The sequence below is a fragment of the Saccopteryx leptura genome, chromosome 6 (assembly GCF_036850995.1).
Source record: "Saccopteryx leptura isolate mSacLep1 chromosome 6, mSacLep1_pri_phased_curated, whole genome shotgun sequence".
In the NCBI taxonomy this organism is placed as follows: Eukaryota; Metazoa; Chordata; class Mammalia; order Chiroptera; family Emballonuridae; genus Saccopteryx; species Saccopteryx leptura.
The window spans coordinates 3,316,727-3,333,603 of record NC_089508.1 but is presented as its reverse complement, the minus strand read 5'-3'; the positions used below and the strand labels follow the sequence as shown (position 1 = coordinate 3,333,603).

The window sequence follows — 16,877 nt, the reverse complement described above, 5'->3', positions numbered from 1 at the left end:
AGTATGCAGTTGCCTGTTCAGGGACTGAGTCAAGTGTGCTGACTTGATGTGAGAGATGCAAGGGATCGTGTGTCACTCGCTGACTTCGTTCTTTACCGTGGGCTTTGCGCATTGCTGACGAGACAGTAACTGTTTTCATTAGTCACAGCTAGATGTCATTATAGCAACAATCAGTTTCTAAAATACTGGAGGTTTTACATCTGCCTTTCTGGAGGGTACACAGATATATGCATACGACAAAAAAAAAGTGGAGGAATGCTACAGTCCTTTTCATTTCTCTTTAAATTAAGTGAGAGGTGGGGAGGCAGAGAGACAGGCTCCCACATGTGCCCCAACTGGGATCCACCTGTTAAGTCCAGTAGAGGGCGATGCTCTGCGCATCAAGGGCTGTTGCTCCTGTGCAACCAGAAGAATTTTTTTGGTGCCTGAGGCAGAGGCTATGGAGCCATCCTTAGCTCCTGGGGTCAACTCACTTCAATTGAGCCATGGCTGCAGGAAGAGGAGAGAGAGAGAAAGAGAGAGAGAAAAGGGAGAAAGGGAGAAGTGGAGAAGCAGAAGGGTGCTTCTCCTGTGTGCCCTGACCAGGAATCAAACCAGGGACATCCACACGCCGGGCTAACACTCTACCACTGAGCCAACTGGCCAGGGCCAGAAGACACTTTTAGATCATCATCGTCCACGCTTACACTGATGAGGACACTGTGGCACAGAGGCAGGGTGGAACCTAGCCAAAGTCATATGAGTTGATCCTGAATGGAGAGCCATAGAGAGGTGCAGGGGGGTGGAAGTGGATGCCAGAGCTGCCCTGTATGTGTGAGGCTTGGCAGGGCCTCATATTTTTTATTCCTACTTCATCTGATTGTCTGTAAGACTGGGCTGGACTTTGTGTTTACTGGGTGCCAGAGAGTGGTGGGAACTTTTTCTATAAAGTGGGATTTTAACAAAACTACACTAAGAAATAGCAGTTTCATAAATAAAGCGCTTTATGACTGCCTAGGAAGGAGTGGTTCGTTATCTTATACTCTGACAGTGTCTCTGCCCTTGTTTCTTGTGCCGCCTTTTCCCCCTGAAGACATTTTGGGGGTCAGTGAAATGTTAACTGTAGTAATAGCCGTGCCCACCAGGTGGCATAATAGCTTTACTTAAATGATTAAGCTCCCCTTGATTCTGACTTACAGCGATAACACATTTTTTAATTTAATAATAAAAGCTGTTCAGATATTTGTTATTGTCTTCTTGGAGAAAATTTTGGGATGCTCAGTTTGAGTTATGAGAGAAACTGGTGCCATGTTTCCTTTGCAGTACCTAATGCTACTGCAAATGTAATGGCAATAAACATTTTTTTCTTTTTGTATTTTTCTGAAGTGAGAAATGGGACACAGAGAGAGACAGACTCCTGCTTGTGCCTGCATGCACCCGACTGGTGCATGCCCACCAGGGGGTGATGCTCTGCCCATCTGGGGCATTGCTCTGTTGCAATTGGAGCCATTCTAGAGCCTGAGGCGGAGGCCATGGAGCTGTCTTCAGTGCCCGGTCCAAGTTTGTTCCAATGGAGCCTTGGCTGCGGGAGTGAAAGAGAGAGAAAGGAGAGGGTGAAGGGTGGAGAAGCAGATGGGTGCTTCTCCTGTGTGCCCTGTCTGGGAATTGAACCCAGGACTTCTACATGCCGCTCTACCACTGAGCAAACCGGCCAGGGCAATAAACATTTTTAAAAGCTGTATTAAAGAAATAGCTTTGCCCTCAGCCCACCTTGTGCTGTCAGCTTCTCACCATGCATAGAATATACAAGATCACAAGGTGGTCTGACTCTGCAGGTATCTAGATCAGTGGTCGGCAAACTCACTAGTCAGCAGAGCCAGATATCAACAGTACAATGATTGAATGTTTTGAGAGCCAAGTTTTTTAAACTTAAACTATATAGGTAGGTACATTCCTTATCGAGGTAGTGCCCGCACGTGGTATTTTGTGGAAGAGCCACACTCAAGGGGCCAGAGAGCCACATGTGGCTTACGAGCTACAGTTTGCCGACCAGGGGCTAGGGTACTGCACAGGTGAGTTAAGGTTACTGTGGCAGTTTTTCTTTCTTTTTTTTTAAGATTTTCATTTATTGATTCTAGAGCAGCGGTTCTCAACCTGTGGGTCGCGACCCCAGCGGGGGTCATTCATATTTTCCGATGGCTTTAGGCGACCCCTGTGTTTTGGTCGTTCGACCCCTGCTGGGGTCGCGACCCACAGGTTGAGAACCGCTGTTCTAGAGAGAGGCGGGGTGGGGGTGGATGGTGAGAAGTATAGTTGCTTCACTTTAGTTATTCATTGCTTGCTTATTGCTTTTCATATGTGCCTGGCCGGGCAAGCCCAGGGTGTCCAGCTGGCAACCTCAACGTTCCAGGTCGACACTCTGTCCCCTGCGCCACCACAGGCCAAGCCACTGTGGTGATTTACATTTGCATTCTCCACCCCCCACCTCATTTGCAGTTGAATTTGAGATTCTTACTAATGGTATTGGGCATGTCATTTATTGGATTAAAACATGAACACAGGGACAAATGAAGCCTCATACAAGGCAGCCGTTTGCCTGTAGCCTTCAGCTTTCTCACTTCCTTCACCGACCAGTTCTGTTTCTTGACTCCATTTGGGCTAGGTAGACGATGTGATTAGCCTTGCTCAGTTCTCTGTGCCATGGAGACTGTTCTCATCTGGGGCGCCCTTTCCCCCATTCCTTGATTTGAGTGATCGGATGGCCTGTGGACAGAGGTGCAGCATCGTGGGTCCTGCTGCCAGACATTCAGTGTGTGTGAGTCCTGCTTCTGCTTCTGTCCAGCTACGCTATCCTGGCCACATTTCCCAGCTTCTCTGAGCCTCAGTTTCTTCATGTGTGAATGAGTGATAATAGACTTATTGGAGAGAATTTCAAACATAATCCTTGTGTGAGCTTAGAACGGTGGCTGGCACATAGTAGATTCTCAAATGTTAGCTACTGTGATTACTTAATCAGTATATTTTGAATCTTTAGGAAGCTTTTCTTGATTATCACCATCATTTTCATCATTAGTTATGGATCACTTTGCATTTCCCTGCCATCCTACATCCATACTGTTGGTTTATGTATTTATGTTCCCTCCTGTTCCCTGTGTGCTGTTTCAGGCTACTCGAGGAAGTCAGTTAACTTTCCTTGTGTGTTTTGGCCTGCTGCGTGATACAGTGTTCTGTACATAGTTAGCGTAGCTCAATAAAGGCCTCGTTAGGCTTTAGAGACTTTGTTCATTTTCTTTTCTTTTTTTTAATTTTTCCATTGATTTGACAGAGGGGAAGAGAGAAGGAGAGAGAGATTGAGAGATAAGCATCAGCTCATTGTTCTGCTTAGTTAGTTCTTTCAGTTGTGTAGACATTGAGTGCTTCTCATGCCTGCTCTGACCAGGATCAAGCCCACGACCTCAGTGCATGCGGATGATGCTTTATCCACTGAGCAACCTGACCAGGTGCATTTTTAAAATTTTCTTTTTAAGTTACAGTTTACACTTAGTATTATTTTGTATTGATTTCAGGTGTACCTCATAGTGGCTAGACAGTCATATACTTTACAAAGAGTTCCCTCTGATATTTCCAATACCCATCTGGCACTGTACATATAACTATATTGTCAAGTTTCTTGATGAATCTCACATGTTATACCTTTAAGTGATGTTACCCGAGAAACATACTCACCTGTGTTTCCCGTAACATTAAGTTCTTGTCAAAAAATCAAATAGTTCATGTATGTCTTTTAAAAATCAGAATAACGGGCCCTGGCCAGTTGGCTCAGCAGTAGAGCGTCAGCCTGGAGTGCGGGGGACCTGGGTTCGATTCCCGGCCAGGGCACATAGGAGAAGCGCCCATTTGCTTCTCCACCCCCCCCCCCTTCCTTTCTGTCTTTCTCTTCCCCTCCCGCAGCCAAGGCTCCATGGGAGCAAAGATGGCCCGGGCACTGGGGATGGCTCCTTGGCCTCTGCCCCAGGCGCTAGAGTGGCTCTGGTCGTGGCAGAGCATTGCCGCGTTGCCCCTGGTGGGTGTGCCGGGTGGATCCCGGTCGGGCGCATGCGGGAGTCTGTCTGACTGTCTCTCCCCTTTTCCAGCTTCAGAAAAATACAAAAAAAAAATCAGAATAATGTATATTTTTTTCCATCATAATTTAAGATTAGACAATTTTCCTTGGTTTCCATAGAAATTTTCAAGGTTGTATGTGTATATTTTTTTAGTGAGAGAGACAGACAGGAAGGGAGAGAAATGAGAAGCATCAACTCTTAGTTGCATCACTTTAGTTCATCGATTGCTTTTTATACGTGCCTTGAATGGGGGGCTCCAGTCGAGCCAGTGACCATGGGCTCAAGCCAGTGACCATGGATGGGGTCATGTTGATGGTGCCACACTTAAGCTGGATAAGCCCGCGCTCAAGCCGGTGACCTCAAGGTTTCGAACCTGGAACCTCAGTGTTCCAGGTTGACACTCTATCCACTGCACCACCACCCGTCAGGCAGAAAGTGTTAAGTTTTTAAAAATATTGCATCATGCAATGATAGATTGCTTTTAATGCAGAGTACACTTAACTCTGATCCTTTTGCTTCTGATGGATGAATTAGGATGTCGGCTAAGCTACACAAGACAGGTCTGCTGCCTTCACACCCAGGTGACTCCCTGTTACTCTCCTCCCTGTGCACTGAGGAGGGCTGCAGGGTTCAAAGGTCCAGAGCCATGGAAACGGCCGAGAATTTCCTTCAGCCTCATGGACTTCGCTCATCGTCCGGAGCACCTCTTTCTTAACGATTGCCACCAGTGGCTCCTTGCCCCAGCTTGGATTGACTGGTTAACCTTTTATCTTTTCGAGGCAAAATCAAGATCATTGTTGCCAGAGATAAGACGGGGTAGCGTGTGCTTCTCCTGCTCCCTTCCTGTGTCATCTTTTACCTACCATCCTAAGCACCCAGTCACCCTTGTTTCTTTTTTTTCTTTTTTTTTAACAGAGACAGACAGAGGGTCAGAGAGAGGGATAGATAGGGGCAGACAGACAGGAAGGGAGAGAGATGAGAAGCATCAATCATTAGTTTTTCGTTGCGACACCTTAGTTGTTCATCGATGGCTTTCTCATATGTGCCTTGACTGGGGGGCTACAGCAGACCAAGTGACCCCTTGCTCGAGCCAGCGACCTTGGGTACAAGCTGGTGAGCTTTGCTCAAACCAGATGAGCCTGTGCTCAAGCTGGTGACCTCAGGGTCTCGAACCTGGGTCCTCCGCATCCCAGTTTGACGCTCTATCCACTGCACCACCACCTGGTCAGGCTCACCCTTTTTAATGAGGGCGGTGGAGTGGATTTTATTTTCTCAGGCTGTAAGCTTAGTTTTGCTTCAGGAGACTGCTTTAGGAACCCATACTGTGGTTTTCATCATGCCCTCCCAGCGGCTCCTGGTGTGCTCTATAAAGAGGTAGGGGAGGCAAAGGGGTTCCAGAAATGGGGGTGGGAGCATGTCCCCTGCTTAGTAAAGGGAAGAAGAACTCAGGATGATAGAGGGCAGGGAGGTGGGACAGGACAAGGCCTGTGAACAGGTGGCTGTATTCATTCTGAACTGACTCTGGTCCCAGCTTTCTGTGAGGAGGCAGGGGGGACACTTCCTGCAGTAGTGCTGCGTCCCCACCTGGTGACAACCCAGCTTTGCTAGTGAGAACTGCTTCCTGGGACGGTCAGAGAGTTGCTAGAGGACACACGATCTGAGGCTGTGTTAGTGCTAAGTGTGTGCCGGGCACCACTACCTGTGAACTCACTCCACTAGCAGACAGAGCCAGGTTCGACCGGAGTCTTTCCCCTGCAGACCTGACCTGCGCTGCCTCGCTGCCTTGTAACTTGCTGGAACAAGAGCCTGAAACGCTGACACTGTGCCAATCACGGCACCCGGCATTCAGGCATTCATTCAGGGAATGTCTGTCTGATCTTTGTTGCACGCGGGGACAATGGGAAGGATGGAGAACTGGTTTTGCTAGTAGGTATCATGGTATTTTCAGGTGGCCGTGGTAGGGCTGCCTTGCTCTGTGCACCCTGGCGGGTGGTGCAGCCGACCTTAGCTGCCGCAATCAGAGCCAGTGCAGTGGTCTTTTTTTACTGTTTCTATCACCCACTAATTTTTGTTAAACAAAAGAGGAGCTAAAAATAGAGTACATTCAAAGAATGCTTTTGTTTCCCTGAAATCTCCAGCTAAGTTTTTTTAGCTAAATATGGTCAACAGCAATGGGGGCAGGCTTAATGAACCCTGTTAGTGAGGCAGCAGAAGGGACGGTCGAGGCGCCTGCCCGGGAGCCACGGGCAGGCCGGGCTCCTGGCGGCGTGCTTGCAGCCTGCGCGTGCATTTGCTTCCACGGTGCGTGGCCCACGGTGACTGCACATGCCACACTTGCCTCATTCAGCTCAGGTTAATAACCCACAGGTTGCACAGCTGAGACTGCCAGCAGAAGTTTGAGGCTCACTGGTAGCACGCTCATCAATTCTGGATTAAAAGAAGAAACTCTTCACCTGACCAGTGGTAGCACAGTGGATAGAACATTGACTTGGGACACTGAGGTCCCAGGCTCGAAACCCTGAGGTTACTGGCTCTGCTGGACTCACTGCCCCCCCCCCCCCATCAAGTCACTTATGAGAAGTAATTCATGAACAACTAAAGTGCTACTACTATGACTTGATGCTTCTCATTTCTCTCCCTTCCTGTCGGTCTCTCTCCCTCCTTTCTACCTCCTCTCCCAACCCACGCTTAAAAAGAAAAAAAAAAAAAAAAGAGCCTGACCAGGCAGTATCGCAGTGGATAGAGCCATGATGGCAAACCTTTTTCTAAAAACTACCCACTTTTACAGTGCTGGTCAACCTGGTCCCTTCCGCCCACTAGTGGGCGTTCCAGCTTTCATGGTGGGCCAATCGCAGTGCCATTTGGTTGCTTCACTACACCCACCAAAAAAGCTAGAATGCTCACTAGTAGGCAGGAGGGACCAGGTTGACCAGCACTGCAAAAGTGGGCGGTTTTTATAAAAAGGTTCGCCATCACGGGGATAGAGCATCGGACTGGGACGCGGAGGACCCAGGTTCCAGACCTCAAGATCACGGGCTCATCTGGTTTGAGAAAGGCTCACCAGCTTGAGCCCAAGGTCGCTGGCTCGAGCAAGGGGTCACTCGGTCTGCTGTAGCCCCTGGTCAAGGCACATATGAGAAAGCAATCAATGAACAACTAAGATGCCACAATGAAGAATTGATGCTTCTCGCTTCTCATTCCTCTCCCTTCCTGTCTGTCTGTCCCTATCTGTCCCTCTGTCTGACTCTGTCACACACACAAAAAAAGAAGAAACCCTTCAAGCAGGCCCTCTGTACGGTTGACCCTCAATTCTCTGCTAGTTGTTTCTCTCTTGTGGGTATCTCTTCCCCATTTGAACACTCGGGTCACCTTCTTTTGATCACCTGGCCCATGGCCTACCCAGGTCTGGGCTGCCATTGGCAGCTGGGTCTCCTCCAGGGGGCGTGCGCTTCCAGACACACAGCCTTGCCTCACCTGAGCATTTCTTTAGAACTTGAATGCGCTTTTCTTGTGTTTGTCAGAATCTACCTTGTTGTGAAGTAATAAGCAAGGGACACACTTTGGAGTCATTTCTTCCCCCATTTTTAAAGTCATTTAGTTTTGAGGTCGTTAGTGTAGCAGTCACTCACTGACAGGAATTTGACTGTGTCCCGAGCAGAGTATGCAGTCTGTACACACCTGCCTTTTCAGAAAGGAAGCAGGAGGTGAGCGCCTCCGTGTGGCAACGAGCAGCTGCCCTGTGTGCCGAGCTGTTCCAGTTGGCTTTTTCCTTCATCATTGGGAGAATTTCCCGTAGTATTAGAATATATGCTAATAAGTGAATGGATTCCTTTTCTGAGTGGGTTGTCAGTTGCCTCACAGCTGGAAACTGTGGTCCTGGCATGACTGAGCCGCCTGCTGAGACGCTGGAGCTCTGGCTTTATCAGGGTTCTCGGTGGTCCTGTCCGTGTCACCAGCAGGCCAAGCGCTCGGAGCCTGTTTTCTCCCAAGTCCTCGCTGGAGAGGGAACTCGCAGGGAGAGTGATCAGGGCTGTGGGGACTTCTCTCTTCATTTTATACAGTTCTGTTCTCATGAGTTTTTTAGCTTGTGTTACTTTTGTCATTTATATAGAAAAGTCATACGTGAATATAAGGGGGTTCTGTAGAGTAGTATTCTCTTATTTTTTTGGAAAGAAGACTAGAAAATGCAGAGTGGAAGTAGGTTCCTCTTTAGGGTGACAACTTCTGGAGACTGAGTCAGTTTCTCTTGCTGTCTCTGAGAAACATCAACTCATAGTTGTGTTACTTTTTTTAGTTGTTCATTGATTGCTTCTCATATGTGCTTTGACCAGGGGCTGGAACCAGTGACCCCTTGCTCAAGCCAGAGACCTGGGGCTCAATCCAATGACCATGGGATCATGTCTATGATTCCACGCTCAAGCTGGCAACCCCACACTCAAGCTGGTGATTCCACACTCAAGTTTGTGACCTCGGGATTTTGAACCTGGGTCCTCAGCGTCCCAGGTAGACACTCTACTCACTGCGCCACCACCTGGTCAGGCTATTTCTTAGATTCTTTAAATATAACAATAGGTTATTTTTAAGGCTGTTCTTCAGCCTTGGCCAAAACTAAAAAAAAAAACAACCCAATTCAATAATTTAAAATTTTCTAAATAATTATTCTTTCAGCATACCAAAGAAATACTTGTATATCATAGAAAACAAGTGGAACCAAGTTTTTAAAAAAATCGTAATCTGCATGTATTCTCAGAGTCTTCCTGTGGGACTTACGTGGAAGACCTGTGGTGGGATTGCAGCGTGGGTCTGTGTATCCCCGCTGCTCGCTCTCTGTGCGCGCAGGCCCGAGCACCGCCGATCGTGCTCAGAGCCCGCTCTGGCCTGGGTTTGTTCACAGTCCCCGTCTTGTTTTTCAGTGGACGAGTACATCGCCATCGCCAAAGAGAAGCACGGCTACAACATGGAACAGGTAATGACGTGATTTTCTTTTGTTCAAGATGGGTTTTTAGAGCTGACCTGTTGAATTCCTTTTGTTCTGTGTGGAGCAGCAGTGTTTCCTATCAGCAGTTCTGGTGGTTGCTAGCAGCATGACCCAGGCTCTTGTCCCTGTGCTGCCTGCAGTGAGTGGCAGGGGCCTCCCGGTGAGCAGTGCCTGTGTCTCTCTGCGTGTCTGCAGTGTTCAGGGCAGCACAGACCCAGGTGCAGACTGGGGCACGGTGCTTCCTTTGTGAGTGTGATCTCTCGTGTTTGTGGTTGTGTATTGCTTTCTTCCTGACTCATGCTGTCACACTCAAACCTGTAGTGTTTTAATAGTAATAGTTTTGAATCACTTTCAGATTGTAAAATTTAGCTAAGCCTTTTTAAAAAAATTGCTTGGAGACTATTAATGAGAAATCCACAAGATTTATTTTTCTCTAGGAGTGTAATGTCTTAATTCAGCTGTACTTCTAATTACTATTTTAAAAATAAGCACATTAAGTTGGATTAGAGCTTTCTTTGGCATTGATCTAGATTTTACAGCCTGTGAGTTACTAACGTTTTTCATTTATCCCAATGACCGAAGGTACCAGTAATTGAAATTATATAAAATTGGGCTCTTTCTTTCAGCCTTGGCCTTATTTTTAACTATTTCTTCTCATAGAACTGTTTAAAAAAACAATCTAAGATAGTTCCAAAATCTTTAAAAGGAATGTATGCTTCTCCTTTTTCCAACCCTGCTCAGAGAGTTCACCACCTTGCCCAGAAAGATAATCAGGTTTTAATTTTATTTAGAAAGTGTAAATATTATTGGGTGATTGATTGCTACATGTACTTGTGTTAATTTTTATATACTCCAATCTTCAACGGTATGATCATTTTCACTTCCGAGTTGTGATACAGGAAACGTTTTCAGGAAAGTGTTCCTGAGTTAGCTCTCTTATTTCTAAGTTCTTCCTTACCCATTTGTATCTTCCTTTCTGAGCTGAAGAAACTTTTTATATTTGCATTTTTGGGAAATACCAGAGCAGTCAAGTGCTTTTCTAACTTAGCTTCTCCCTTCCTATGCAGAGGCATTCGAGTGTGACACTGCAGGCCTGCAGACTCTCCAGCCACTTGCTGGCACTGTGACATTGGCAAGTGACTTAGTTTCTCAAGGCCTGTGTATTCTAATTTGAAACGTGAGAATAGTGGACCTTATCTCACAGGGCTTGTGGGATAAGTGAGTTCGTGCCCAGAAGGTCAGATGCCCCTGACGGCCACTCAGCAGTGTGTGTGTCAGCGGTCTGTTCAGTCTTCTGGTGGAGGGGGTGGACACGCCCTCTTCCGCCAGTCTGTTTCCATTTCAGTGTTGCATTCATGTTTTTGCTCTAAAATTTCCCTGGTACTATTTTTCTAGGCTCTTGGGATGCTCTTTTGGCATAAGCATAATATTGAAAAATCACTGGCTGATTTGCCCAACTTTACCCCCTTCCCAGATGAGTGGACTGTGGAAGACAAAGTCTTATTTGAGCAAGCCTTTAGTTTTCATGGGAAAACTTTCCATAGAATCCAACAAATGGTAAGTAGATGAGAGTGTTGATTTTGCTTTGTCTTTTTTCTCAGCCCCTTGGCTCTGCAGCAGAGCTGAGGGACAGGGCTATCACCCGCAGCCGTGAGGATCCCCATTTTTAAGAAAGCCCCCTTTAGAAAACGCAGCCCGCTGCTTGCTGCTGGGAGCCCAGAGGCTGCACGTGACTGTGACTGCAGTGGAGCATTTCCTGGCACTTCCCAGCTTGCTGGTGGCTGTGACCCTGCCACACCCCAGTCTGTTCTTCAGGCTCCTCATGAAGTTAGTCCCGGGAAAGAACCTGTGGTGGTTACTGGATGAAATATGGGGGTTGTGGGGCCCTGTCTGCTGGAAAAGGCTCGCTTATTTCTCACGTCCTAGAATGTGGTTTGGTGGCCTTCTACTGCGTGAGCTTGTCGACACTTGCATTAGTGCTTAAAATGAATTCTTTTTTAAATAGCCCAAACATTATGTTAGGGACTTGAGGTGTGTGAAAACTGTGGTTTGTCTTAACTGACTTTACAATCTTTCATGGGCTAAGCTTCACTTACAGTCACACTTAGTCATTTGAAAGTGTATTGAGAGTTCCTCATGAATTTCTTCCCTTATTGGAGAAGGGCTCTGACTTGCACGTTTCTGAATACATGAGAGTGGTCCTGATTAAGTATATCTGAACACATTTGATTCTGGAAGGTTAGCTTTAAATCTTAACCAACTCCTTTTTTATATTTAGCTTCCTGATAAGTCTATAGCCAGTCTGGTGAAATTTTACTACTCTTGGAAGAAGACGAGGACTAAGACCAGCGTGATGGATCGCCACGCACGCAAACAGAAGCGCGAGCGGGAAGAAAGGTTGGTGGCACGGGTTCTCACCACACCACTCGGGGACATGCAGAGCCACCGGAACTCCGCGCAAGCGCGGGGGGGGGGGGGGGGCGGACGCACACACGGAGGGAAGCTGGGGACTGCGTTTCCCTGCACGCCTTCCTGCGCAAGACCGACACTCGGCTGTCCTCCCCGCACCGTCGAGCTGGGTTACTGTGGTGGCGTTCTGTCCCGTGGGCATCTTTTCTCGCTGCTCCTCCTGCGGGCCGTGACTTCCGTTCTGAACGAGAGGACTTGCACGCCCCTACGGGGCGTCTTCTGTTCATCGCAGGTCTGCTGCTTTCTGGGTTGAGCTGTGTCGGGCGTGTTCGCACAGATTGGTGCGAAACACTGTCGCGTGTGCTGTTGCAGGTGCCAGCACAGTTTAGGTTTCCTCCTAACCTTCTTTAGCCTCTGCTTGTGTATGTGAGCGCGTGAGAAACACTGCATGGTTTCATGAAAGGATGCAGCTCAGTCATCATGTGTGCGTGCGCAGTGGGGTGCGTGCGCAGTGGGGTGCGTGCGCAGTGGGGTGCGTGCGCAGTGGGGTGCGTGCGCAGTGGGGTGCGTGCGCAGTGGGGTGCGTGCGCAGTGGGGTGCGTGCGCAGTGGGGTGCGTGCGCAGTGGGGGGCGTGCGCAGTGGGGGGCGTGCGCAGTGGGGGGCGTGCGCAGTGGGGGGCGTGCGCAGTGGGGGGCGTGCGCAGTGGGGGGCGTGCGCAGTGGGGGGCGTGCGCAGTGGGGGGCGTGCTCCCTGCCGGCCGGGCTGGGGGCGGGGCGCTGCCCACAGCCCTTTCTGTTCGGTGCTCTCCTTCCTCGGGTCGCTTCCTCGGCCAGTGGAGATGCTTCAAGCCCAGAGCCAGTGCACACACACGGTCTCAGTAGTGGGCTAGTGGTAATATAAGTGGCCTTTAAAATTTTTATTTTCACACTTTGTATATTAATTTGTAAATTAGTAATAATTTGGTCCCATTATTATGATTTCAAATAAAAGAGAATAACGTGGGAACAGATTGAGAGTTGAGTATCACTTTCGGAAAATTCAAATCTGGCCAAAGTAGACCGAGTGAGAGCAATGCCGAGAACGCCGCCAGAGCTCTTGCCACGTGCAGGGCTGGCAGCTGCTGACCTTGGTGTGTCTGCCTCGGTTTGGTCTTCAGCACACATACCAGCGGGTATGTTTATGGATCGGAACTGCTCATAACCACAAGTGTGGCAGACCTGCGTACTGAATTTGTTTTCAGTGTTGCGGCAACTTTTGATGAAAATGTTTTATTTCCATTATATGTCAGATCTCATTTCCTGTGTTTAAGTTTTTAACTGCAAACAGATGCGATCTGCTCAGCTGAGGTCAGAATTCAATACTACAGTAGACTGAGATTTGTGCTGAGTGTGAAATGCCATCCCAGCTGCTTCCTTTGCTCCTCTGCCACTCGGGTGCAGGCCAGTGAGGAGGGCCCCTCCTGCCCCTGGGTACCTCTGCCACTTGGGTGCAGGCCAGTGAGGAGGGCCCCTCCCGCCCATGGGCACCTCCCCCACTCGGGTGCAGGCCAGTGAGGAGGGCTCCTCCCGCCCATGGGCACCTCCCCCACTCGGGTGCAGGCCAGTGAGGAGGGTCCCTCCCACCCGTGGGCACCTCCCCCACTCGGGTGAAGGCGGGAGAGGGGGGCTCCTCCCCTGGGTACCTCTGCCACTCCGGTGCAGGCCAGTGAGGAGGGTCCCTCCCGCCCATGGGCACCTCCCCCACTCGGGTGCAGGCCAGTGAGGAGGGCCCCTCCCACCCGTGGGCACCTCCCCCAATTGGGTGCAGGCCAGTGAGGAGGGTCCCTCCCACCCGTGGGCACCTCCCCCACTCGGGTGTGGTGAGGAGGGCCCCCGCATGGCAGGAGCACCCTCTCAGAGCTGCTGGTATCCTTGATGGGACCTGTCTTGGCAGCAGTGACAGGGACTGGGGCAGAATTCCCTCCACCCAGTTCCTTTCTTTTCTTGGACCCTCCTCAGCCAGGACTTGCACAGCCGTGGGAGTGTGGGGTGGGGAGAGGTGCAGCACAGTAGGCTTGGTCCTCTGGGGTGGGTGTCTGAGACCCTGTGGGATGTGGACATTGGGAAATCTGAGAGCTCTGTGGCCCCTGCCGTCTGGTTGGCTTCGCCTGGGAGCCAGCAGCTGGGGCCCTTTTTCTCCTTCCTTAGTGAAGCTCCCACCTGCCACAGAGCTTCCTTTTCCTTTTAATAAGAAACACTACATGGAAGAATATAAGGAAAAGCATTGGAAGAACCACATCAGTTGAATGTCTTTTTTGAGATGAACTTAATTTAAAATGTCAGCTGTCCCTGCTACCGTGCTCAGACTTGGGTGGTCAGGATGAGCAGATGGGCTTGAGAATGCCTTTATTTTTTTTTTTGAGAAACAAAAGCCAAGTTTGTTTGTTCATGTCTTGTATTTGAAGTATTCCTCGATGCCACCTTGCCTGATTCCCTTTGCCATAGTCCTTCACCACTACCCTACTAGGAGCAGCGCTGTTCAGGGTTTCCCTGTCTGTTTTACAGAGGCCTGCCCACTCCCTTTGTTTCTTGTTGACTTCATAAGCTGTGGCACTCTGAACTAAGCCCCCCGCCAGCCTGCTGGGGCGCAGGCTCATCTCAGCTGGAGGCAGGCGCGCAGAGCTGGCTGGGCACTGGCGTGGGGCTCTGGGCGCCGGTGTATTCCGCACTAAGCCATCGCTGATGAGGGCCGTAACACCTCTTGTAAAGCAGCAGTAATACCCATCACACCTCCTGCGGGCAGTGCCTTTCGGTGGCTTATGGCTGTCACACTCAAGCTTCCGCCTCCACACAACTGCACCGTGCAGGGAAGGAGGAAGAGTGCGTTGCTACTTGTTGGTGAATTTGTTTCCGGTGCAGTAGGACTTGATTCTTGAACAATTTCTCGGTTAGGTCTGATGATTGTGTCCCAGTTCTCTACTAGATAATTATGGAGAAATAAAATAAGTGTCTGAAGTTTGGTATTTCCAGTTGAGAGAAAACACTTTATATGTATAAAGCAGCAGGGTTGCCTGGCCTGTGGTGGCGCAATGGGTAGAGCATCCACCTGGAGCACTGAGGTTGCCCATTCAAAACCCTGGGCCTGCCCGATCAAGGCTCACATGACAGGAAACAAGCAAGCAATGACTAAAGTGAAGCAACTATGAGTTGATACTTCTCGCACCCCCCTCCTCTCTCTATAAAATTAATAAATAAAATCTTAAAAAAAAAAGCAACAGGATTTATAAGCCTGGTGTGAGAGTTAGAAAGCTATTTTAATAGTTTAATTGTTTAGACTAAACTATGGAATTGGTATTTTCTTTCGCTTGTAAAAGTGTTTTTATCTCAGCAGTCTAAAGACATACCAATTTTATGTTAAATCTGTCATTAAATCAGTTTATCACTTATATTTATATATTAAGTAAAATTAATACAAAATAACTCTCAGTAACTTTTTCTTGTCTTTCAGTGAGGATGAACTAGAAGAAACAAATGGAAACAATCCCATTGACCTTGAAATTGATCAAAATAAGGAGAACAAAAAGGAGGTATTTTTTCCCCCTTTAGGCAAATAAATTTTATTGCTGGTTCATAGCAAAACATTTATTCCTCTTATTCTACTTAATATATGAAGTGTTGTATTGTACAAGGCATCACGGCGTGACGTTTTAAACAGTAATACCGTATTTCCCCATGTATAACATGCACCTTAATTTTGAGGCCTAAAGTTTGAAAAAAAAATGTATTACATAAAGTTATTGAACTCTAGTTTTATTTATCATAGAATTCATACAACAACTCATCACTGTCAAAACTCCCGTCCATTAGCTTGTCCTCATCTATGTCTGATGACAAATCACTGTCTTCAACAATGAGCACAAAAACAAGCGTGAAAAAACGGGAAATGCGAGTAAAAAAACTACAGCCACTGTATAAGACGCACCCAGCTTTTAGACCCCAAATTTTTCGGAAAAGGTGCATCTCATACATGGGTATATACAGTAACTTGGCTTTATAGGACTTAGAATTGTGTGAGCCAAGAAATGTGACTAAAAGACGTTTTAAAGGAAACGTGGTGAGAGACGGCTTGTCGGGGTGCTGCCCTCGCCGCCACCCTCCCTGAGCTGCAGCTCCAGCGGTTAGAGTTGGGGTTAGAGTTGGGGTTAGAGTTGGGGTTAGAGTGGTGCCCCGGAGGCCCGGCTAGAGCGCGGCTCCTTCCACGCTGCTGCTGGCCCAGCGCGCTGTACACTCTGGGCTGGAGGGGACAGTGGGGGGCTGACAGGGGCTTGGTGCAGGGCCTCTCGTTACTCAGAAGCAGCAGTGTAGGTCACGCAAGGGTGAGCCTCATGCGTGGAGTTTTAATCACCCACCTCTTACAAGTCATTGTGCTGGTGGTTTGGTGTCTGGACATAGGACGCCCAGGAACCCCTGCAATTGTGGGTGACTGTTAAAACCTCCACTGAGAACGAGCGTGTCGAGATGATCTTGGCCTCTTGAAACGGGGGCTGCAGTCCTGCCTTCTTTTGTCCGTTCGTAAAGTTAGTAGAGCATATGTGGGGCCACTGCAGGCCCTCCCCACCGTGCCTGGGTGCCGCCGTGGCGCCTGCAGAAGGGGCTCCTTCTGCGCGCACGGTGCCCACAGCGCCTCAGCCAGGCCTCAGGGATGACTCCGGGCGGCTGACTCTGCCTGCGGTCACAGAAGAGCGTTTCTGAAGGAAGGCAGAGCTGGCGTTCAGTACACTGGACTCTCAAAGGGTCTGTCTCCAGGACTAGAGCAGAACAGCTGTTCTAGGCATGGAAAGACAGAAAGGTCTGGACACACTAAAGATGAAATTACAGCAATAATATATCCCTTCAGAAAAAAATACTTATGTATTCAAAGATATTTATTGATTTTAAGAGAGAGGAGAGAGAGAGAAGGGAGAGGAAGGGGAAGCAGCAGACTCGTAGTAGTTGCTTCTCCTATGTGTCTTGACCACCAGGTAAGCCCTAGGTTTCGAACTGGTGACCTCAGCATTCCAGGTCGATGCTTTATCCACTGCACCACCACAGGTCAGGCAGAAAATCAAATTATATTTTTAATTTATTGGGATGACATAGGTTAATAAAATTATATAGTTTTCAGATGTGCAGTCCTGTAACACATCATCTATATACAGTATTGTCTGGTGTGCTCACCACCCTAATACAAGTGTCCTTCCGTCACATTTCTCCCCTTTGCCCTCTTCTGCCTCCCCCGCCCCTTTCCCTCTGGTAGTCACCATGCTACTGTCAGGCTACAAAGTGTGTTTTTTGTTTTGTTTTGGATTGGTTTTTGCTTAATCCATTCCCATTTTCCACCCAGCCCCTTCTTTCCCCTTTGACAGCTGTTGGTCTAGTCTCTGTAGCTG

At 48.6% G+C, this 16,877-nt stretch overlaps 1 protein-coding gene across 1 annotated transcript in view; it reads left to right on the top strand.

The window, feature by feature from the left end:
- RCOR1 (REST corepressor 1) overlaps positions 1-16,877 on the top strand; it is a 127,761-nt gene that overhangs the window by 94,543 nt on the left and 16,341 nt on the right. The window contains exons 4-7 of the mRNA XM_066343948.1: positions 8,996-9,048; positions 10,456-10,617; positions 11,339-11,457; positions 14,957-15,035. Of these exons, the coding sequence (XP_066200045.1) occupies positions 8,996-9,048; positions 10,456-10,617; positions 11,339-11,457; positions 14,957-15,035 (413 nt within the window). The remainder of the gene's footprint in view (positions 1-8,995; positions 9,049-10,455; positions 10,618-11,338; positions 11,458-14,956; positions 15,036-16,877) is intronic.